Here is a 24,237-nt window from a genome sequence, read left to right on the forward strand (position 1 = left end):
AGCCCGCACACTGCAATGAAAAGTAGCCCCTGCTCGCCACAACTAGAGAAAGCCCGCGTGCAGCAACAAAGACCCAGCTCAGCCAAATAAATAAATTAATTTAAAAAATTTTTAAATAAATGAAAAAAGAGAAGGTGTAGAACAGGGTGCATGGTGTGCTACTTTATGAGTAAAAAAGGTGCGGGTGGCATTGCAGGTGCTCTTGTGTGGGCACAGATATCCTTAGACAGATATGCAAATGACCAGGAATGGCAGCTGCCTTGGGGAAGGAACTGGATGACTTGGGGATCAGGGGTGGGAGGGAGATTTACTTTTTACCAAATCCCCTTTTGTACAGTTGGAATGTGCTATCTGTTCCAAATAGCTTTAAAATAATAAGTTATGCAGAATTAGTAATAACATGGGAGCATTCTTATGCTAGAATGTTAAGTGGGGAAGATGGAATATTAAAAGCACAGAAGGAAGGCTGGGAGGCATACACCCAAATAGTCAAGGTAGCTGCTTCTGTGTGCTGGGACTGTGGAAACTTTGTTTTCTTCTTTCTCCATTTCTAATTTCTCACCTGCTCCTATAATTTTCTATAAGAGGTGGACACTTCTCAAGGGAGGGGAGCACGGGCACAGGAGAGCTTTGGGGGCACCTCAGCAGCGCAGTTTTGGACTTGCTGGGTTTGAGATGCCTGTGGGTTTGAGTGGACTGTGGACTGGGAAGGTGGGCAGAAGGGCCGGCAGCTCTGAGGAGAGATCTGGGCCAGGGCTCGGTTGAGGGCAGATTGAAGCCACGGGGCAGATGCAGTTCACTGAGGAAATTGCCCTGGAAGAGAAGAGCAGTGGCTGAGGACAGGGCCCTGGGGTCAGCATCCCTGAAGGGTGAGAGAAGGAGGAGGAGCGCGTGGTGGAGACAAAGAAGAAACCGAGTGGTTGAAGGACTTCCAGGAAGGGGTGCGATGGAAATTGAGGGCAGCTTTTCTAGAAGGGATGGTCCATCAGCTGTGCCAGATGCATCAGAGAACTCAGTAAGGACTGAGATGGATGCTTGGCACCTAGCGATTCAGGGCTCCCTGGTGACCTAGGTGAGAGCAGTGTCAGGAGGGATGGGCACAGAGGCCGGGTATCAGCGAACCAAGGAGGGAGTGGGACATGAGGAAGTATAGAGACAACAGGAGAAGCTTAGCTGTGCTGGAAGGAAGAGGGGCTGCCGAGAGGGGTGAGGGGTGGAGGAAGAGTTGTTTTCATTGTGCAGAAGGAGAGTGTAGAGCAATCAAGTTCAAGCTCTGGTTCAAAATGAATCGGGACTACAGAGTGGTCCCTGATGAGAACAGAGACTCTGCCTAGGCAGCTCCCCTGGAGAAGAGAAACAAGCCCTGCTGAGGTTGTTTTCCCTTTCCCGTCCCAGATGAATGCCGTGCGTTCTGTCTGGATCTGCTCCACTTGACATCCCTGTCACCAGCTTCACTGCATGGGAGTGTCACCTGACAGGGAATGCAGGCACTGGGTGGAGCGACCCTCTTCCTGCCCTGTGACTCCCCAGGGCCGCCTGGTGCTGGACACACCCCCCAACACGAGGGTGGTAACAGCATCCTGCTCTCCCTGGGAGAAGAATGCAGAGAGGATCACGTACTGTCTAGACTGCCTGTTCAATTTATCACGCGAGGGACCACTCGGCAGCCTGGCAGGTTAGCACAGATGGCTCAGACCAGCAAGGAGAGGGCCTGGGGCAGCGGAACCCGACTGCAGAATTGGGACTTTCTCCTGGCAGCAACCAAGAGATATTTTCTAGCTGGGAGATGGGGATCTTTGGTGGAAGAGAAGCTGGGACATTTAATACTAAATAAGGGCCCTGAGGCCAATATGATCTGACAGTCCAGGAAATACCCTTGGGCCCTGTAGCATGTGAGATGGCGGAAGACAGGGCAGGCAGCTGGCTGTGGGAAGAGGGAGGAAAGTGCCATTAATTCCTACCGCTCGTGCACTGTGCAGTCCTGCTAGGAGCCAGGTACGCAACATGTGGTGACTCACGGATCCTCAAAGCAACTGAGGTCGGTGTAAATCCACTTCACAGTGGGGACACTGAGGCTGTGAGATGTTGGTTACCTGCCCAAGGTTACACACCTGCAAAGAGACAACCACTAAGCAGGTTGCCAAGGACCTACCATGACCCTGAGGAGGTTTGCCCTAGTGCCAGTCCTGGAACCTCATTTCTTTGTCTTTAGGAGAGGCATCCCCTCCCAGGCAGAGCCTCAGCCCGGGGTGTAGCAGCCTCGAGTAAGTCCTGACTACCACTTTGTGGAAACTCAGAGCAGGCCGGTCCTGCTAGTACCAGCACTCACCCTTACTCAAGGGAAAAGGAAAGTATAGCGCCTCTAAGCCAGTGGTTCCCAAAGGGTGGTCCCTGACCAGCAGCATCACCTGAGAATTTGTCAGAAATGCACATTCTGAGCCCCACCCCCAGGGTTTCAGATTCAGTAGATCTGGGGTGCACCTGAGAGTTTGTCCTTTCCCGATGCTGGTATGTGGACACCACACTCTAAGAACCACTGCTGTAGAGTCTAGACCAGACTCTCCAAGCAGACGCCATCTTCTTCCCAGGAAACAGGCTCTGAAGGCAGGGCTAAACCCACTCAGGGCCTGGTCCTGCCGCTTCCTCTCTATGGAGGGAGTTGAGCCAGGGCTGCTGACGCCCTCCTAAGGCTGTCCCAACAGCTCCCAAACCCCCAGCCCCCAAGGCCTAAGCCCTGTCACTAGCCCCAGGCCACAGTAAACAAAAATACCCAAAGCTGGAAAATTCCTCGGAGGACACTGCTGCAATGTCCACCGACCTTGCAGAAGGAGGAAGGGACTTACTCCAAGGCCACATAAACTGCGCATGTCTCCTGATTTCCTGCTTATGCCATTCCCTTCACCCAGAATGACCTCACCAGTCTGCCCCCATGCCTATCTATCTCTGCCTGTCAAAGTCTCCTTCAGAGGCCTCTGCAGATGCCACATTCTCACAAGATCTCTCCAGTTCCATCATCCCATCCCCCTCCTTTCAGCACCCACCCCGCCTCCACTTCCCTTCCATTCCCTCCTCTGGAAATCACGCTCACTACAGTTACCAGTGACCCCTTAATGACTAAATCCAATGGCACCTGTCAGTTCTTATCTTACTTGATGTGTTTTTTTTCTGGCCAAATTTGGTGCTGATGACCACTGGGGACTGCAGAGGCTGCATCAGGCAGACACCCCGAAACCCTTGGGAGATGAAAACACTTTCTGCCTAGGGGTTCCTCGGGGAGAACATTTCATCAGCACTGCTGAGCTTCGTGAGTGGGTGCGTGTTCCAGAGGCTGGAGTGATAGTGAAGGAACGAGTGAGCGAGTGAGCATGTGCTCCCAGGTCGGCCAGACCCAGGAAGGTGCGGGAGTGTGGGGGGGGAGGCGATCGTGTGGGTGGAAAGTTACTAGAAGGGAGATGGAGCCAAGGTGGAATGACTAATCGAGACCATACAGCCAGGAGGTGGCTGCCACGTCGACCGTGCCAGAGGACATTGAGGGCTGAAAGAGTCCCAGGGAGATTCAGCTTCCTGGAGGAGCAATGAGCTGGACCGTGGCCCAGCAGGAAGCAGCTTGGATTCTGAAAATCTGAGTGAGCTCAGAGATTTCCCCAGGCTGACATGGGCCAAAGACCTTGGACTAGGGCCACATGATTCATGGAAAGGACGGAAAGAAAACTCTTGAGTCTTCCATTCGACTCAGCACTAACAAAGTTACCCCCAGCTTGAGGATAAGCCCCAAGCTCGGCAAGTGTGTGTGTGTGTGTGTGTGTGTGTGTGTGTGAGAGAGAGAGAGAGAGAGAGAGAGAGAGAGAGAGAGAGAGAGGCAGGGGCGCAGGGTGTGAATGAAACTTTGTCATTAGTAAATCTTGTTGAGAAAGGGAGTTCTGTGGCCATGGAGCATTTGTCTTAAGTCCTCCCTCATTCCTGCATGCCTCTGCTAAGGAGGCCACTGGCTAATAATACACTGGCCAGGAATTTGTGCAGAGGAGGACAGGGCCTCCCCGGGGCCAGGGAATAGTTGGCGTTTGACTAGGAAATGCTAAGCCTGGTTAATGATAAACTCACCTCTCCTGTTTTTATTCTCTTGACTGAACATCCAATCTCAAAGTCTTTAGCAGCTATTAACTGGTTTTAAATTTATCATTGCTGTTATTAGGGATGCTTTTTGTATTTGGAAGGGATACCTGATGTCACTGACTTCTACTTAGAGTATGAGGAAGAAAACATCGCTTAATTGAAGTCCAACAACCTGGTTCTAGCCCTGCCTCTACCTTAACTCACTGCACAGTTATGCCAAGGTCACTGCTCCTCTCTGGGGCATGGTTTGACCATCTGTAATATAAACAGGAGGCCCAAAGATCAATGAGCTCCCTCCTAGCCCAACGGTCTATGAATCCATGGTTCTGAAGGGTGATTCGGGGAGAGATGCAAGTAGCAGGTGTGTACATATTCTTCTAGAAAGGGAGGAGAGACACACAGCTAACACTGGCGAGGGGATGGACAGAGCAGCAAGCCAGGTGATACTTTCTTTGCTGAACTGGGAGAGAAGTTGAGTGGTGGCTCTGGTGGATGGCAGCTGCTTGGATGCCCCTTCCCTCACTTCTTTTGGTAAAAAATTTGACTTTCCTTTAGGAAACCACCCCTCCTCTACTCTCAGCCCAGAGGCTCCAGGTTTGGCCCATCAAAGTGAGGTATCTTCCCTGGCTACAGTTCAAGGATGGCATATACCCCAAGCCAGGCTAAAAAGAGCCTACTCTTGGATTTCCTGCTGGAGCTAGTGGAAAACAGCCTCTCTCTCTCTGCTAGGGTTGCTAAGTTGGTTGGATGTAAGCCTGGTACCTCTTTATCACAACCTCAAGAGAGCCTGTCCAATACTGAGACTAAGACTAAAGCCAACTCTAAGAACACAGAACCAGGATATAAGCAAGGCAAATCCCAGGTGATGCTGCATACCTGGATCCAGCAGGACCTGAAGCCTCTGGATTTCTCAGTTATCAGAATTAATCTTTCTGTTTGTTTGTTTTCTGTTTAATCTTTTGGTTTAAATCAATTTGAGCTGTGTTTCTGTCGTTTACAACCAATGAACTCAGGAGCTAAGCACTCCAATCAGGAAGTATAGCCTAGACTCCCAAATGCGGCCCCACGTTACAGCTGGGAGGGACTCCAGATCAAAGGGTCCATGCCATTGCTGTTTCTCCCAGGCAGGTATGCTATCTGCCACGTGTGCTCTGCTCCTATACTAGACCACAGATGCTCACCTAGAATAGAAGGGCACCCTGAAAACAGAGCTAATCCAGGTCCTACAGGGAGCTGTCTGCCTTGTTTTCTATAATGGGGGGTTAATAGTACCTGCCTGTCCTAGGCAATAATCCTTCAAATGGTGAGTTTCAGAGGATGGCTTCCACTCAGTCAGAGCAACTGACTCCCTGGCTTTGGGTGGGAACATGAGACTCCGGTCACTCCAACTTCAGTATCCCCTGCCCTGGCCTTAGTGATTGGGTCAAGAATGGTCACATGACCCAAGGCAGACCAATCCAAAACCCACCCTGGGATTTTTTAACTTGAGCAGGCAGAGAAGAATTTCCCCCGTGCTGGGTGACATGCATGTAAGAATGAGTATCTGGTGTTGCTGGGGGCCAGGAGAAGATCTGGTATGAAAGAATGAAGCTAACACCCTGGGATGAGCAGAGATTCAAGGCTGAGGGCCATGAGCCTGGCAGCTCTGGGGCCCTGGTTCCAGCTGGCACCAGTTCTACCTTACCTTCCAGTTTGTGAGCCAAGAAACAGTCCTCCCTCTCTCCTCCCTTTAAAGCAAGTTTCAAATGGGTTTCTGTCCCTTTCAACCAAATGAACCAAAGATATACTGTTTTCTTCTAAACCAAGGGAAAAACAAAGATCCAAGGTCTGAGACCCCTTCGTTACCACTGTCTACCAAGGAAAGGGCTCTGATATCAAGGCACAGAAGTGAATGAGCAAGAGCATCGGGCTTATTCCAATCTTGATTCCAATCCTCTCCAGCTTTATGAGCTTTTTGCACAAGCAACAACCACTCTGAGCCTCGGTATCCTCACCTGAAAAAAGGGGATAATGATGTTCTTTTCCCCATAGGGTTGTAAAGGTGACGTGAGTGCCTGGCATAGAGTCCTTGCTCCATAACTAGTAGCTGTTACTATGACTTCCTTCTCCCTAAGCTTTTCTTCACTGTTCCACCGGAATCTCAGGTCAGAGGGGGACAAAATTGTTTCTAGGGGCCCTGGATCTTGCTGCAAAGCCTGTGTGTAGCTTTTGGCTCTAGAAGGTTGGGAAGCTCTGGCCTCTGCTGGGGAGGTTTGGAGAAAGAAGAGCTCAGCCCTGGTTTGGGGCCAAAGGACAAGCTGCTCAGGACCACACAGTCATGGGAACGGTGGCCCAGCCAGGGGGAGGCTGGCTGTGTGGGAGCCCAACCCACAGCCAGGGCCTCAAAGAGCCAGACGTTCCCAGCAGGCAGAGAGACTTCCCACTTGCACAGAAGAACCATCATTTATCCATCTCATTCATTCAGCAAAAGGCAGTGTACCAGGCACTGGGCAGGGCTTTGCAGGGCTCAGGGTCAGTTAACCGACACCAGAATGAGTAAGACCCAGGCTTTGTCCTCAAACAGCTAAAAGTAACAGCTGCAATGTGTGGAGCTAAGTGATGAGCTTCATAGAGCGGGTCTCTCAGCCGCACATCCCCACTTCGTTCCCCACGGTGACCTCTCTTCTGGACTGTGGCAGTCTGGTGGTCCCTGAGTCATCACCTGGGTGTGAGGCAGCCTCCCCACTGGTCCCTTCTTCCAAGCATCCTGGCTACAACCCTTCCTACCTACTATTGAAATCACAACTGTCCCAAAGCTCCAATCAAGTCCCTCCCTGCTCAAAAGTCTTCAATAGCTCCTCATTTCCTGGGGACCAAATCCAGGTGCCTCAGCCAGGCATTTAAGACTCTTCAAGAGACAGCCCCACCACACTTGTAGGTTATCCTCCAATCCATCCTTTCCTTCAAATAGCTTACATACCCGTCGAACTGAACTACGCCCTGTACCTTAGACAGCCCAGAACTTTCTCACCTCCACGCCTTTGCCCAGCCATTTCTTCTTCCTGACTATCTCTGTGCCTCCAATTTTTTCCTGTCCTAAGGCTCCAATTCAAATGCCACTTCCTTAAGGGGGCATCCTCACTGTCCTTATTTTTTAAAATGTCTCCCTAAATGGACTCCCCAGACACTTTCCTTTGTGCCAGTTACACTGGAACCTGGCTGCCTGGGGAGGTCGAATCACAGAGTGTTGTAGTTTGCCTTGTAAAGTGTGAGAAGCCACCGCCGCTGTTTCTCTGTCTGGTGGACATAAGAAGTCACCCTGGAGCAGGACTTCACTGCTTTTCCCTGAAACCTTGGTGGCCCCTACTTGGAAATGCAAATGTAAAGGGAGCAGCCCTTCCCCGCCTCTGCCCTACAAGAATGGTGTTAGGGAACCTTTGGAGGGGCTGACAGAGGCCTACACAGAAGTGATCCTCTCCCTACACTGAAGTGATCTCAGAAAAACATGACGGACAAATTTGTCCTGAGAGGACAGGAACCTGGTCCCTCCCCATTTCCTCCTAGGGCTGACATTATTGGAACCCCTTGGATGGAGTGGATGTTTCCCAGAGAGTTGCTGGCGCAAACAGAGACCAAAGCTCCCGGAGGACCTCACCATGATTCAGGGTTGGGGGTGGGCTGGAGGTGTCTGGACTCGTGAACTGGCTTGACACCCAGAAGTCCATGCCAAACCCATGGCTTGGGCTGGAAGCCTCTGGGCCCCAACACCCCCAAGCAGGGTGGGGAGGCTCTGGGAACGATGGCTGAGTAATGGCGAAAAGCAGAAATCTCTGGAACCTACGCGTGGGATCCTGCACGGCAGCCCCATGGTTACTGTGGTCCAGGACGTGCTGGAGTGGGCAGCGCCAACTCCCATCTGTGCTGCTATGGTAACAGGGCAGAAACTGGGGCGAGCTACTGGGTAAGTGGGGCCCACGTCTCCGTCTCTCTCTACCTGGCATTTGGAAGTAGAACTTAAGCCTGGAGCAGCCGCAGGGTCCTGAGACAATGTGGATGTGAGGCAGGCAGAGGAGCTACCCTCGAGATCTTACTAAAGGAGGCACTTGGGTGCTTGGGCGGTCAGTTGGGGAAAGAAGAAATATAACCACAGTTCCACCCCGGAACAGTGAAGCAGTCACACCATCGCATACTCGGCACAGCCTGCCTTGTTTTAAATTACAGTTAGGGCTCTACCAGTACACAATAAAGTCTTTCAGTCTTTATCTCAATTTCCCCTATAAGATTTTGCACTGCAGAAGGCACACAATACATTTTTGTTGGAAGGAGGGAAGGAAAGAGGGAAAGAAGGAGGGAGGGACTGTAGGTCTAGGAGAGTCCAGAGGAGCGACTTAGAGCTTGCAGCTGGACTAATAAGGGCAGGCTTCCTGGCAGAGGTAACCTGTGAGGGGCCTTGAAGGAGGAGTACCCTGAGAGGATCTCTGGAGCGTAAGCGTTCCTGGAAACTGTCCTTTACAGTTCTAGGTCCCTGCAGCATGTCAGGGGCTAAGGTTATAGCAGGTGCTATCCCCATGTCCTCACCCTCTTTTCTTGTCCTCAGCCTCCCAGCAATTCTATGATTTGGGGATTCATTTTTTTTTTGGAAAAGAATACAGATATATCTTACTTTTGCAAGTTTTACAAAATATACTGAAAACATACCCCCAGGTGAGTGCATTGCTGGGGCCCCTCTCAGGACCCCGAGGCTTAAGCCTCATTAGCTTCCAGTAGCAGGGCTCTGCCTGCAGGAGCCCTCCCCCTCCGCCTGGGCTGGAGGGGGAGGGCAGAGGCTGTTAAAGGCTTTACAAGAGTCAAGCTGACCTGAAATGCAAAGGCATCCTTGACCAGAGCCTCCCCAGACAAGAAGCTGGACCTGTAGCTCAGGAAGATCTGAAAGGAGAAAACAAAACATGGAGGCTGCAGGACTAGTCCGCCCAGGTCGTGGGCTTTACAGGGGCCAGGGCACCATGTGTGTCATTAAAGCCACACTCATGGGCGCCTGCTCCTTCCAAGCACGTCCTCCAGAAGAGACACATTTTCAATAAATTGTAAAGAAATACTCAGAGATGAGAGTTGTTAGGACAAGAACGATAAAGAAGAGACAAAGGAGGAAGCAAACAGTGAGCTGCCTGGAGAAGGCTGTCAAAGGTGGTGCCCGCTTTGTCTGCTCACTCCCCTCCCCACTGATGTCACCATCCCGGGCTCCTGGCCTTGGTGTTGCAATCTGGCTATGCTTCTACAAGAGACCTGTATTTAGGACCAGAACAAGCACTGTGACTGCAGGGCCAAGTCACTTCAGTTGTCCAGGCCTCAGTGCTCTCATCTATAAAATGAGGGGTGTGCCCAGAGCAGCCACTGTCTTTTCCTGCACGACACCCATGCAGATACCCTTGGCGTGCCCCTCCTTCTCCCTGTAGAGAGCACATGGAAATTTGAGATGGTGAGAGAGGGGTGAGTATAGGATCAACCTTGTGTCCTTGATAATTTATATTTAAAAAAGTAAATCATGGGACTTCCCTGGTGGTCCAGTGGGTAAGATTCCACGCTCCCAATGCAGGGGACCCGGGTTCGATCCCTGGTCAGGAAACTAGATCCCACATGCACTAAGAGTCTGCATGCCGCAACTAAGAGTCTGCATGCTGCAACTAAGAAGTCTGCATGCCATAACTAAAGATGCTGCATGCTGCAGCTAAGACCCTGCACAACCTAAATAAATAAATAAAAGATAAATAAATATGAAACATACTTATAAAGAAAAAAGTAAACCATAATTGCCCAATGATGTGAAGTAACTTAATGACACTCAAAAATGGTTAAAATGAAAACAAAAAGGTTAAAATGGTAAATTTTCTGTTATGTGCACTCATCACAATAAAAAAATGGAATTAAAAAAGTATAACTTCAACAAAATGATTTTTTTTTTTTTTTTTGGCGGTACGCGGGGCTCTCACTGCTGTGGCCTCTCCCGTTGTGGAGCACAGGCTCCGGACGCGCAGGCTCAGCCACTCCACGGCATGTGGGATCTTCCCGGACCGGGTCACGAACCTGCATCCCCTGCATCGACAGGCGGACTCTCAACCACTGCGCCACCAGGGAAGCCCAAAATGAATATTATTTTTAAACACACATATACACATACAAAGTAAATCATTTGCAATTTTTAAAGCACTTTTGACTATCATAAGTTCCTTTTGTTATGACCACTGAGGGCCACATGCCCTGTGGGCTTTCCCACAAGGAACCTACCTGTTTTGAGATTCTCTTCCACATCAGACCCAGCCTCTGAAAGGACTGCTCTGTCTGGGCAGGTGGCACCAGGCCTGAGAGAAGTAGCAGCTGCAATGCTCAGCCCCCAGCTGCCCAGCTGGTCTGGGGCCCCATACACACCCACCATCCTGGTCACGGTCCCTCTCTATGTCCTCACAGCCCACCTCCCTCCAGCAGAGAGGCTTCTCCTCCATTCCCTGGAAACCCAACATGCCCTGGGCAACCGCACCCCATGTACACACCTGGATCTGGTCGCCCAGCCACTGAAATGCAATAAATCCTGGTTCTGTTCTGATGACGAAGAGTCCAAGTGCAAACTGTAGTACAAGACCCCAGGACACAGCCTGCCAGGACACCTGCCACCCAATAGAAAGGTCCTGGTGAGTTCAGCTCCTCGGGAGATCCACAGGGAACAGTTGGGTGAGGGCAGAGGGCACAGCACTGCTGAGGGGCTATGGGAGATTTGGCCAGTCTGTAGGATGAGGGCTGGACCCAGCCAGAGCTCTGGGCCAGTTGCCAATGGTTACATTCCCCATGAAGTTCAGAATAGGCCACACTTGGCAGCAATGCGCCTGGGAAGTGGGCAGGGGTAGAGCAAGATCTAACCAAGGACCAGCCTGGAGTGTGTCATGGCACTTGGTCCTGGGTCATCACGGGGTAGGTGGAGCTGGAGTTGTGGCATCAGTGTCCGGCTTCCATGTAACTTTTGCCTGTCTGGATCCTCCCCCATCCCTCCTATATAGTCAGGGCTCCCAGCCACTCTGACCCCACTCTCTCTCCCTCAGTGCACTCTCCCCACCCCCACAGAAGGGAGCTGGACTCCTAAGGGCTGCTGCTACCTCTCAGCATTTAATGACTCCTTAGCAGTGATCCCTACACCCAGGTGTGCATCAGGATCTCTGGGAGGCTTGGCTGGAGTCTGGGGGAAGGTGTTAACCGCACTGTGAAATGGTGGCGGGGGGGACCTGATATCAGAGAGAGAAGGGGCTGCAGCCCAGTCTGGACCTGACGGCTAAGCACTGCGCGGTGATGCTTGGAGAAGGCAAAGAGGAGGCTGATGAACATGCAGATTCCTCCGGACACCAGCTGCTCAGGCCGCTGAGAGGTGTCCAGAACCAGCCATAGGATCAGGGCCAGGAAAGCAGCAAGGGCTAGAAAGGGATCCCTGCAGGAGAGGGGCAGAAAGTCATCACTGTCAGCATCTCCTCACCCCCACACAACGGCACCCAGGGCCCCAGAGAAAGGGTACTCAGGGCTGGTGAGGGGAGAGAGAGAACGCTGTGTAACCTCAGACAGGCCACACAGCCTCTCTGAGTCTAGTTTCCTCATTGGGTAAACAAAGCCAAAGACACCCCATTTCTCAAGGTTGCTGAGAGGACTAAATCAGAGGATGTGTGTACTCAGCTTAGCATGGTGCCAAGCACATGGCTCCATCAAGAGGCAGGAATTCTCAAAGCTGCAATGATGCTCAGCTCAGCCCAGCCTCTGACCTTGCCAGGGTGAGGTGGGGCCTGTGTGGGCTAGAACTCAGCACCATGGACCATGGGCTCTGCTCCCCCAAAGCCCAGAAGCAGTAGTGTCAGTCTGGAATGCAGAGTTGAGCACCTGAGACCTAGGGCTGGATGCAACTTTTACAGCAACACCTCCCTCCCTGGGGCTGGGATTTGCTTGTCCAGGAGGCAGCCTGAAATGTTCAAGAGCCCAGGTCTGGGTACTGGGTGTTCAAGGTCTAGCCCCGACCCAGTCTTCAACTCACTGGGTACTATAACCACAGATAAGGTTCACTGAGCACCTATTATGTGCCAGGAACTATGCTGGGTGCTGAGAGACTTCCAGTAACTGTCCTCATCTTAGAGATGAAGAAACAGAGGCCCAGGAAGTTAAATGACTTGCCCACAGCTGCCCATCTAGAAAGTAGCAAAGCTGAGATCGTAGCCCAGGCACTCTGGCAGCAAATCTATTCCCTTAACTAGTTCTGTACACGGTCACCAGCCGGTAAGAGGAGGACCCAGGACCTGAAATCCATCAGGCTAACCACAGAGTTGACTGTTTGTTTTTGGTGTGTTTCCCAAACTCCTATCATCCCAGTTCCATTGGCACGATTTCTGCCCTGTCTCTGTGCCACCTGTACTATTTTCCTTGAAGTTAACTCATTTTATAAAAACTGAAATGCATGTTTGGGGTTTTATTTCTTTTTGGAAGGGGGTTGTTTTTAATAGCTTTATTAGAGATATGATTTTTTTAACTGTTTATTTTATATTGGCATATAGCCAATTAACAATGTTGTGATAGATTCAGGTGCACAGCAGAGCGACTCAGCCATACATATACATGTATCCTTTCTCCCCCAGACTCCCCTTCCATCCAGGCTGCCACATAACATTGAGCAGAGTTCCCTGTGCTCTGCAGTAGGTCCTTGTTGGTTATCCTTTTTAAATATAGCAGTGTGTACATGTCGATCCCAAACTCCCTAACTATCCCTTCCCTCCACCCTTCCCCGCCTGGTATTAGAGGTATGATTGACATAATAAATAGAACATGTTGAAAGTGTATAATTTGATAGTTTCGACATATGTATACACCATGAAACCATCAGCACTATCACAGTGAGCGTATTATATCCATCACCCTCAAAAGCTTCTTCATACTCGTTTGTAATTCCTTCCCTCATCCGCAGGCAGCAAATGATCTGTTTTCTGTCACTAGATGAGTTTTCAATTTCTAGGATTTCATAGGAATGGAATCATACAGTACATACTTTTTTTGTCTGACTTCTTTCACTTAGCGTAATTATTTTATTTTGAGATTCATCCACGTTTTTGCATGCATTCATTTCTTTGTATTGCTGAGTAGTATTCCATTGTGTGGATATACCACAGTTGGCTTATACATTCACCTGTTGATGAACATTTAGGTTGTTTCCAGTTTGGGGCTATTGCAGATAAAGCTGCTATGAACATTCGTGTGCAAGTCTTTATGTGGACGTACACTTTCTTTTCTCTTGGGTAAATACTATAAGTGGAATGGGTGACTCATATGGTAGATCTAACTTTTTAGGAGACTGCCAAACTGTTTTCCAAAGTCATTGTACATTTTTCCATTCCCACCAGCAGTATGTAAACGTTCCAGTTCCTCCACATCTTTGCCAACATGGTTGGTATGGTTAATCATTTGAATTCCAGTCATTCTAGCAGACATATAGCAGTATCTCTTTGTGGTTTTAATTTGCATTTCCCTAATGACTAATGATGTTGAGCATTTTTCCATGTGTTTATTTGCCACTTATATATCTTCTTTAACTAAACATCTGTTAAAATATTGAGCCCACCCTTAAACCGGGTTTTCTTATTATTGAGTTTTGAGAGTTCTTAATACATTCTGGATGCAAGTCCTTTGTCAGGTATATGACTTTCAAAGCTTTTCTCCTAATCATAGCTTATGTTTTTATTCTCTTAACCAAGTCTTTTTGAAGAGCAAAAGTCCTATATTCTGACGAAGTTTAATTTATCATTTAAAAAATGGATTGTGATTTTGGTTCTGTATCTAAAAAGTTTACTTAACTCAAGGTCACAAAGATTTTCTCCTACGTTTTCTTATAGTAGTTTTATAATTTCAGTCTTTACATTTAAGTTTATGATCTATTTTCAGTTAATTTTTTAATATAATTTGAGGCATGGATCAAAGTTCCTTTGTTTCTCTCTCCTCCTCCTATTCTTCTCCTCCTTCTTATTCTACATATGGATATCCTATTGTTCTAGAAGAATTTGTTGAGATGATTATTATTTCTTCACTGAATTGTCTTAGCACCCCTGTCAAAAACCAATTGGTTATATATATGTAGGTCTATTTCTGTACTCTCTATTCTATTCCATTGATCTATTTGTCTGTCTTGATGCCAATACCACATTGTCTTGATTACTGTAGCTTTATAAGTCTTAAAGACAGGTAGTGTAAATTCATCAACTTTGTTCATCTTTTTCAAAGTCGTCTTGGTTATTCTAGGTTCTTCGCATTTCCATATGAATTCTAGAATCATGTTTTGATTCCTATCCCAAAAGCCTGCTACAATTTTGATTGAATACTCTTAGAATCTATAGATTAATTTGAGGAGAATTGATATATTAAAAATATTGACTCTTTCAATCCATGAACTTGGTATTTTGCTCCATTTATTTGTCTTTAATTTCTCTCAGCAATGTTTTGTAGTTTTCCATGAACAGGTTTGCAGGTCTTTTGTCAGATTTATCCTTAAGTATTACATATGTTTTATGCTATTCTAAATAACATTTATAATTTTAATTTATGATTGTTTGTTGTTAGTATATAGAAATACTTTTGTTTTTTGTATGTTGAGCTTGTATCCTTCAAACTTGCTAAACTCACTTATTAGTTATACTAGTTTTTTTGTAGATTCCATAGGATTTTCTATGTAGACAATCCTGTTGTCTGTGAATAAAGACAGCTTTACTTCTTCCTTTCTAATCTACGTGCCTTTTATTTCTTTTTCCTACCCGACTGCACAAGCTAGAACCTCCAGTACAATGCTGAATAAAAGTGGTGAGAATGGACATTCCTACCTTGTTCTTGATTTCAGTGGGTAAGCACTCAGTCTTTCCCAATTAAGTATGAGGTTAGCTGTAGATTTTTGGTAGCTGGTCTTTATCAGATTGGGGACGTTCCCTTCTATTCCTAGCTTGCTCAGAATTTTTATCAGAAACGGGGGTGGAATTTTGTCAAATGCTTTCTCTGATTATGATGTGCTTTGGTGTGGTTTTCTTCATGTTTCTTGTGCTGTAGGTTTGTAGAGTTTCTTGGATGTCTGGGTTTATAATTTTCATCAGATTTGGAATTTCTTGGATATAATTTCTTCAAGTATTTTTTCTTCCCTCCTTCTCCTTTGGAGATTTCAATTACTTGTCTGTTTGCCTACTTAATGTGCCATGGTTAACTGATGCTCTGTTTGACTCTTTCAAGTTTTTAAAAAATTTGTTAGGTAGAGCCTAGGCAGGGTTTATTCTGTGGTTAATTTTCCCCTATTACTGACCCAAGATCTTTCTTAGTACTCTAAACAATATCTGGTGAATCATGAGCTTTTCCACTCTGACTTTTGAGAGCAAACACTATTCCTGACCCTGTGTGATCTCTGGGCACTGTTCTCTAATCCTTTTCAGTGGTTCTTTTCTAGGCCTTGCATAGTTTCCTCATACGCATTCACTGATCAGAACTCAGTTGAATACTGGAGGAGAGCCCTCTGCAGATCCCGGGAGCAGATCTCTCCCCTCTGGTACACTGCATTGTGAACTCTAGCCACCTTGGCTTTCCTGAAGTCCAAGCTCTGTCTTTTCAACTCAGGAAATCTACTGGCCCCACCTTAATGCCCCTTTCCTGCACTGTGGCCTGGAAACCCCCTCAATGCAGTAAGTTGGGGCGCTCATAGAGCTCATTTCATTTGTTTCCTATTTCTCAAGGATCACTGTCCATTGTTGCCTGATGCCCAGTTTCTTAAGAGCCATATACTATTTGTTCTGGTTTTTTAGTTGCTTCAAGCGAGAGGATAAACCTGGTCTCTGTTACTCCATCTTGACCTGATTTTGGAAGCCGAAATCAAATGCATGTATTTTAAAAACAGTTTATTGAGACAAAATTCACATACTATACAATTTTCCCATTTAAAGAGTATGGTTCAGGGCTTCCCTGGTGGCGCAGTGGTTAAGAATCTGCCTGCCAATGCAGGGGACACGGGTTTGAGCCCTGGTCCAGGAAGATCCCACAGGCCGCGGAGCAACTAAGCCTGTGTGCCACAGCTACTGAGCCTGCGCTCTAGAGCCCACGAGCCACAACTACTGAAGCCCGCGTGCCACAACTACTGAAGCCCATGCACCTAGAGCCCATGCTCTGCAACAAGAGAAGCCACCGCAATGAGAAGCCTGAACACCGCAACGAAGAGTAGCCCCTGCTCGCTGCAACTAGAGAGAAAGCCTGAGTGCAGCAACAAAGACCCAACGCAGCCAAAAATGAAAATTAATTAATTAATTAAAAAAAAGAGTATGGTTCAATGGTTTTTAGTATATTTACAGGGTTGTACAACCGTCACTGCAATCAACTTTAGAACATTTTCATCAGTCCAAAGAGAAACCCCACACCTCTACTCATCACCCCCATCTTCCCATCCCCCTCCAGCCCTAGTCAGTCACTAATCGGCACTTCCCTGGCGGTGCAGTGGTTAAGGCTCCGAGCTCCCAATGTGGGGGACCCGGGTTCAATCCCCGGTCAGGGAACTAGATCCCACATGCATGAGCAACTAAGAGTTCATATGCCACAACTAAGGAGCCCATGAGCCGCAACTAAGGAGCACACCTCCCGCAACTAAGACCCGGCACAACCAAATAAATAAATAAATATTTTTAAAGAATCACTACTCTACTCTCTGTCTCTATAGATTTTCCTATTCTGGACATTTCACATAAATGGAATCCTACAGTATATGGTTCTTTGTGACTGGTGTCTTTTACTTAGCATAATGTTTTCAAGCTTTGTCATTATTGTAGCATTTATCAGTACTACCTTCTTTTTATGGCCAAATAATATTCCATTATATGTATAGACACAATTTATTCAGCCATTTAATGGTTGATGGGCATTTGGGTTGTTTCCACTTTGGCTATTATGAATAATGATGCTATGAACACTTGCATATAAGTTTTTGGATATATGTTTTCATTTCTCTTAGGTATATACCTAAGAGTGGAAATACTGGGTATGGTAACTCCATGTATAATATTTTGAGGAACTGACATTGTTTTCTATTGTAGCTGCATCATCTTACATTTCTTGTAGGAGTGTTATGAGGGTTTCAAATTTTTTCGCATCTTTGCCAACTCTTGCTATCATTTATCTTTTTTGTTATAGCCATCCTGGTAGATGGGAAGTGGTATCTTGCTGTGATTTTTTTTTTTTTGGTATATAATTTGCAAATATTTTCTCCCATTCTGTGGGTTGTCTTTTCACTTTGTTGATGGTGTCCTCTGAATCAAAAAATTTTAGTTTTTATACAGTCTAGTTTATCTGCATGTATTTTTCTTTTTTTCCTTGGCCATGCCACGCAGCTTGTGGGATCTCAGTTCCCCAACTGGGGACTGAACGTGGGGCCATGGTGGTGAAAGTGCCAAATCCTAACCACTAGACCACCAGGGAACTCCCTACCTGCATATATTTTTTTAAAGGAAACTTTATAACAATACCTCAAATGGAAAACCAGTATCAGTGATTTGCCATAAACAGAAGATGACTGTAAAAATAAATCCTTTTATAAATCTATTTAATAAAGAGAAGGCAAATGTAAAAACAAATCTATGTATAAATAAAACTAAAACTTTGTTTATAGGCTGGCTCAAAGCATTTTGCTGTGGTATGGGGGTCTTACTTTGGGAAACACCATTATGCCCTGCACCTGCCTGGCTTAGTTATTGATTATCTTTGGGCACCAGTTTCATCATCAACAAAAAAGAGTACCTTTTTTAAGCCATAGAAACATTTTTTTCCAGCTAAATTTTTTTTTTGCAAACCTGTTTATAAAACAAATAGAATAGAGCTGTCTGGTTGAAATGGAGACTGGGAGGCAGGGTGTCTGATGTTCCCCTCTCCAATCTCCCTCACCTGCCCTGTGGTACCTCCAAGATTTCCAGAGCTCTAAGGAACCCAGTTTAAAAACCAGGGGATCCCAAACTGTTGTTCAGGAACATGGCCGGCTACATCAGAATCCCCTGGTGGCTAACTAAAAGCATTAACTAAAGGCAAAAGGATTTCAATAGGAATAGATACATGTATATGTTTAACTGAATCACTTTGCTGTACACCTGAAACTATCATAGCATTGTTAATCAACTATACTCCAATATAAAATAAAAAGTTAAAAAGAATATTGATTCCTGGACCTCAATTCAGACTGCTGAATCAGACTCCAGGGGTGGTCCCCTGCAGCTGTATGTCTCACGCATGCTCCAGGTGATCTGATAGGAGGCACTGATATGGGCCCTCCTGCTTGAATGGGCTGGGATATCTGAATTTAGGAAACTGTTGATTCCTGTCCTCAGGTATCATAGTCACCTGTTTTAACTGGAGCAGAGAATCAGGTGGGAACTGGCAAAATGCCACAAAGATGGCACAAAGATGCCTCTGAAGCCACCCAGCAACACCTGCTCCGGGGCTCCCAGGAGGCAGGCAAGTAACATGTGCTCCCCATGGCCCAGGAGCCCTCTGGTGCGACAAGGACAAAGGACCTCCCCACCCAGCCCTGGCTGTGACCCCGCAGCTGACTCAGAGGCCCTCTGCCAATGTGCCTGCCCACGCCCATACTCCCCTGGGGCCTCACTTACCTCTTAAACCAGAGGTTCAGGCCGGGATGCCCCAGAGGCTTGACACACCTCAGCAGCTTTGGCCCCAGCAGCCTCTTCAGCAGGCTGTGGGCCAGGAAGACGAGGTCCACACAGGTGAGGACAAACAATGCCAGGGCCCTCTAGAAATCCAGGAGGCACGCCATCAGCAGGAAGGCAGCAAATGCTGGGAGTAGGTGGAGGATGAAACAGAGATGGGGTCATCCATAATGACACTGGCGTCTGCAGGACCCCGCAGCCCTATCCTCCAGCTCCACCTTACTCCAGCCAGAGCTCTCTGAGCCTTAGTTTCTTCATCTGGAAATGAGCACCATTGCCTCTATTTTGTCAGAGGGTCATTATGAAGTTAATTGACAGAATGTGTGTAAAAGGGCTTTGCAAACTATAAAGTGCTGACCAAAGTACTGAGGGAGATGTTTAAGGAGGAGGCAAGACAGCATGAATCTCTGAGCATCAACGGAGCGCCTGCTATGTTCCAGAGCCACATTAGGTTTCGAGGAGGACAGAGGTGGATAAGTCAGTGGCTCCAGGAAGGCATTCACTTGTGTGTCAGGATCCCGTTCTGAATATACATCAGTGACCATTTTTCTTCCTGGAATTTACTTTTCCCCCTTTGCCCTTCTCCCCATCTGAGCAGCTAGGCCAGTCTGTGCTATACCTCAAGAGAGGAATATCATAGCAGATAGCAGAGGGGAACTATCTCTCCCTGGCTTATGAATTTCAAGAGCCAGAGCCCTTGAAGAACGGAAAGGACTTATAACCTTTCCATTGGATAAAAAATGTGGGATGGAACATTTTGAGTAAGTGTAATCCCTCCCCCTCCCCCTCTGCTGCCAAACTAGTTAGAGGATACCCGTGGGTCCCAGAGAAGAGGACTCTGAGCCAGGGGAGGTGGCAAAAGCCCAGGCATATTTGTGGCATTGCAAGCAAAGGCGTCCTGCCCCAGGGAGGCAGCAAAATGTCACGGAGAGGAATACGCATGGAATGCATGGGCAGGCAGAAGGCTTCTAAGGTTCCGCACACCTCAGCAGGCACCGAAGCAGAGGAAATGATCTCTATGAGTGGCTCAGACAGAAAGGAGACCAGAACAGGCCCACAATGGAGATGGGGGTGTCTCCACGGCTACTTGCAGCGGCAGAGAACCCAGGACCAGTTGGGGAAGTGGACAGGTTAGCAGGCCCTTGAGAACTGATTGTGGATAATCACCCCCAGGGACTCCTGAGGAAAGAGGTGAGGGCATATTCCAAACTGACAGACGTTCAGTTCCTATCCCTCACTTGGAACAATGAAATTGAAATAGAAACTTTATTTTCCATAAGTCAAGTTATGAAAAATAAAGTTACTTTTCTCTGACGCAGAAGTTTGTGGGCTGGGACACCTGTATGGGGGTTAGTTAGAAGCACACAGGTGAGGCTCTGCAGGGCAGCACCAGGGATGCAGGCATAGGGCTGTGGGAAGTCAAAGGAGGGGGAGCTGGTGGGAGACAGGCACCAAGGTCAGCACGATTTATAGCACTGCCAGAATTACTCCTCACACCCATTTCACGGGTCGGTACTGTGGTGATCCCCATTTAGAGATGAGAAGTGAAGTGACTCACACAGGGAGGAAATTGGACTGGAATTCCAACCTGGGTCTGTCTGTGGCCAGCAGGAACTGGCACGTCGTGTAGGAGAGAGGGCTGTGTGGACAAGTCCTCCAGGAAGGACACGGGAGAGACATGTATTAGGAAGTATTTTCATCCTTCTAGGATCCATTCACCTCTCCGGTGATAGGATTTTCTGTTCCTTTTGGGCACCCCTCCCTACTCTTAACCCATGTGGTCCCGCGGTGTCTGACCCACTTCAGGGGTGGGAGACCACAGCATCCCCTGGGCCCAGGGATGGGCACATGACCTGAGCTAGGCCCATCAAAGGCCTCCAGGGACTTGGCTGGAAATATGGGCAAGAGGTACACTCTTCTGAGACTGGGGACGCTGAGGCCCTCCCTGTCAGTCAGCCTCCAGTGTTATCTTTGCATCCATGGAGAAAGCCCACCTAAGGCGAGGAAGCCATTGCTATGGCTCAGACTAAGTGCTGAGAGCATGAGCTTCATTTCTCTACCACACCTACTTCAGGAAGTACGCGAAGAGCCTTGCCACAGAAGACGTGATACAATAAAGATATCAAAGAGCTGGAGGGAATCAAAATCCCAAAAGTAAGGGAGGATTTAATGATTGAGACTGAGTTCCTGACAGCCAAGACAGAAGTGGAAATAGGATATGGTAGGTCATTTCCATTATCTGCTAGAAGGAATTCAATCATTTCTTCAAGAGAAACAAATCTGAGTCTGAGTGAAGGTGGACACAAGGGGAACCAAGATGGCCCTGCTCAGCTCCTGCCAAAGGAAGACTTCGCGGTGACCGACATCTCGAGGAGGAAGCTGCCAGGGCCATGAACCAGCCCCATCGCAGCAGGGCATCCTGCTTTTGATTTCATCATGAAGACTGGGGCCCCTGCTGTCATGCCTCCATGTCCTCTCCCCTGTGTAGTCCCCATGAAGGCCTCTGCATCCACACCCACCTCCCCTGTCGATCTCCCACCTGCCAAGCCAAATCGAGCCTCCAGCTGTGAGGACCCGCAACTCCGCCTGGGCCCTGGACCCCTCCTTCCCCGTGCCCAGGGGACCTTGCTCCACCAGTCATCTCCACCTCCTCACTCTTCCCCTTCTTTCTGCAAACTCCCTGCCTCAGTTCATAAACACAGTCAAAGTGTCTCCCTTCACAAACACACCCCCTTCCTTGACACTGCCACAGCCTTCCTTTAATATTCCCGCCCAGTTCTCATTAAAAAATTTCTCACAAGAGCTGTCTAGACTTACCGTCTACACTGCCTCTCCTCCTGTTCTCCATCCAGCTTTTGCAAGTCCACCCTAAGTCACCATGACTTCCTTGTCCCTAAATCCCACGGACACTGCTCCATCCTTGGCCCGCTGGTCCCCTTATCGCAGAGATGCTGGTGATCTTCCCCTCCTTCTTGAAACCCTTTGCTCCCTGGGCTCCTGCACCGACTCTGCTCCTGGTGTCCTGCTGCTGCCCCCACCTGCACGCCTTCTCAGGCTGTCTCAGGACTCCTCTTCCTCTCTAACTCCTTCCGTGTGGCTGGTCCCCAGGTTTCCATCCGTGAACCACCTCTCAATTCGTTCTCCAAGCACCCCTGGGAAACCTTTTCTCCTCCTGGAGGGCTTAGCAGCGGTTACCTCCAACACACTGTCCAAAACAACTCGCCATCCCCCTCCCTGTTGAGATCCCCTCCTCCACCCCTGTTCCCTGGCTCTGGCGGGCAGCATCACCCAGCCCCGTGGTCCAAGCAGAACCCTGAGGCATCCTGGATTCCAGGGCCTCCTTCATCCTGCACAGGTGATCAGCTCCCAAGTCTGGCTGGTGTGGCTTCTCGAAGATTTCTCAGATCCACCCCCTTCCATCCTCCAGCACTTCATCTTCTCCCATATGGAACGCGGTCCTGAACATCTCCTTCTCCCGTCTTTCCCGCCTGCCTCTTCTGGGTTTCCACAATGTGAATCCAAACTTGACACTTCCTGGTTTAAATCCTTCAATGGTTCTCTCTGGCCTTGGAGGTAAAATCCAAGTTTCTCCAACTCCCTCCCAATACCTGGCCCCTTCTCATCCCTCCAGCCTCATCCTCTGGCACTCCCGGTCTAGAACTTTACCCTCCAGCCACACTTGAATGTTTATCAGCTGCCTGCCCACATACTGCAGGTTTTCACCTTTGCTTGTGTGTTCCTCTGCCTTCTCACTCCTATTGTCCTTCCCCTTTTACCTGGTTAACTCCTGTTCAATCTGTGAGACTGGAATGTTACCTCCTCCTGGAAGTCCTCCCTGATCACCCCCACATCCTTCCTTGGTGCTCCCAGATGGCTCTCGGCATCATGTGGAAATATTTGTTCCCCTCTCACTTACTGATCAGAGAGTACCTTGGGAACAAGATCTGGTCTGGTTCAATTCTCATTCCCCAGCTTCTGGAACAAGAGCTGGCCCTGAGTTGGTGCTCAACAAACCTTTGTTGAGTTATTGGGTAAGTGAATGACGCTGCCCTGAGACATGGATGGCTGGGGTGGAGGTGGCTGAAACCTGGGTGGTGGGAGCCATGGGGCTAAGCAGGAGTGACTGTCTCCCTGGTGGGGCTGGGCCCCAAGCTCACCAGTACACAGCAGGCCTGTGCAGATCCATCGAAGCAGCTGTGCATGCTCCCTGCAGAAGCATCACCCTCAGGGCTGGCTGCAGGCTCCTCCTGGGGAGAAGACCAGCAGGGTCTATGAGTGGCGCCCCCAGACTCCCACCCCTGTGGGGATTCTCAACACCTCCAGGTAGAAGCCACTCAGGTATGTCCCCAGTAAAATGGCAACATGGGGCGAGCCAGGCACTGGCCTTGACATCCCACAGGGTTACAGGGCAACCCTAGCCCAGAGCAAACTAAGGAATGGCTCAGGCCGTCCACTCCTTCCGGCCTCTGTCTGTACCAGCTGTGTCTCAGCCTGGAGGAGCACCACTACCCCAGTGATAATCCTGCCTCCAGGGTTTGGGAAGGAACCAACTGAGACAATAAGGAAGAACCTTACCAACATACAGAAATGCACAAACCACGATGGCTGCCTCCCCTCCCCTGTCCCATTTCCAACTGTCTGAGGAGCAAAGTGGGGAGGTGCCCAGCTCTGCATTTACTCCTGTGGGACATTATCCTCTGAGTCAACAGCACCTCCCAGAGAGAGGAAGTGTGAACAGTCCACTGGCAGCCATCACACAGCCCCACTGCCTTCCGGACCCGGTGCAAATGCCAATTCTTGTCTGGTCACTTGGTCACTTGTCTGTCCCCGGAGGAAAGGCTGGTACCTAAATACCTCTGAGGTCTCCCTGGCTGAGCATGTAGGAGATGCTCACTCACACTCATTCAGCCACCAGTCACTTTTTAAAGGAAACTCTCTCTCCTCTCTCTGTCCCCACTGCCCACCTCCTAAGTGAGGCATTTTTCCTCAATCTTGTCCCAAGGCAGACAGATGGAATCCGCAACCCCACCCAGCTGAATGCTTGAGACCGAGCAGGACCCTATGGACCTTCTGGGCACAGAAGCCTATGTCCCCTGTTTCTTGTTTGTAGGGAACAGACTCCAGCCTCCATGACCTTCCCTGAGTCCCAAAGGGCAGATTCAAACAGTTGTTAATCAGGGAAGGGAAGGGATGCAGAGACAAGGGAGTAACAGTCAAGAAACAATAGTGCAACCTTGGGGCAGAGTCCTGGGTCCCCTTCAAGGGAAACACATAACAATATCTTTGAGCTCTTTACAGAACTAAAACCCAACAGATGGGAAATGTCAGCATTCTTCATTCCAGAAAAGACCACCTGAGCCCAGATTAAAGGAACCAGAGAAGCTCATCAAGAAGATTACCTGAAACAAAA

The 24,237-nt window shown here is 48.6% G+C and overlaps 1 protein-coding gene across 1 annotated transcript in view; it reads right to left on the minus strand.

Annotated features, from left to right (window-relative positions):
• Positions 1 to 24,237, minus strand: part of SLC28A1 (solute carrier family 28 member 1) — a 44,703-nt gene that overhangs the window by 18,158 nt on the left and 2,308 nt on the right. The window contains 6 exon segments of the mRNA XM_089906224.1: positions 8,950 to 9,018; positions 10,638 to 10,751; positions 11,416 to 11,560; positions 18,771 to 18,954; positions 22,985 to 23,043; positions 23,045 to 23,074. Of these exon segments, the coding sequence (XP_089762350.1) occupies positions 8,950 to 9,018; positions 10,638 to 10,751; positions 11,416 to 11,560; positions 18,771 to 18,954; positions 22,985 to 23,043; positions 23,045 to 23,074 (601 nt within the window).

This window comes from Delphinapterus leucas, chromosome 2, assembly GCF_059928025.1.
Source record: "Delphinapterus leucas isolate spDelLeu-1000000601 "Yukka" chromosome 2, BTC_Dleu_Yukka2, whole genome shotgun sequence".
NCBI classification, from domain to species: Eukaryota; Metazoa; Chordata; class Mammalia; order Artiodactyla; family Monodontidae; genus Delphinapterus; species Delphinapterus leucas.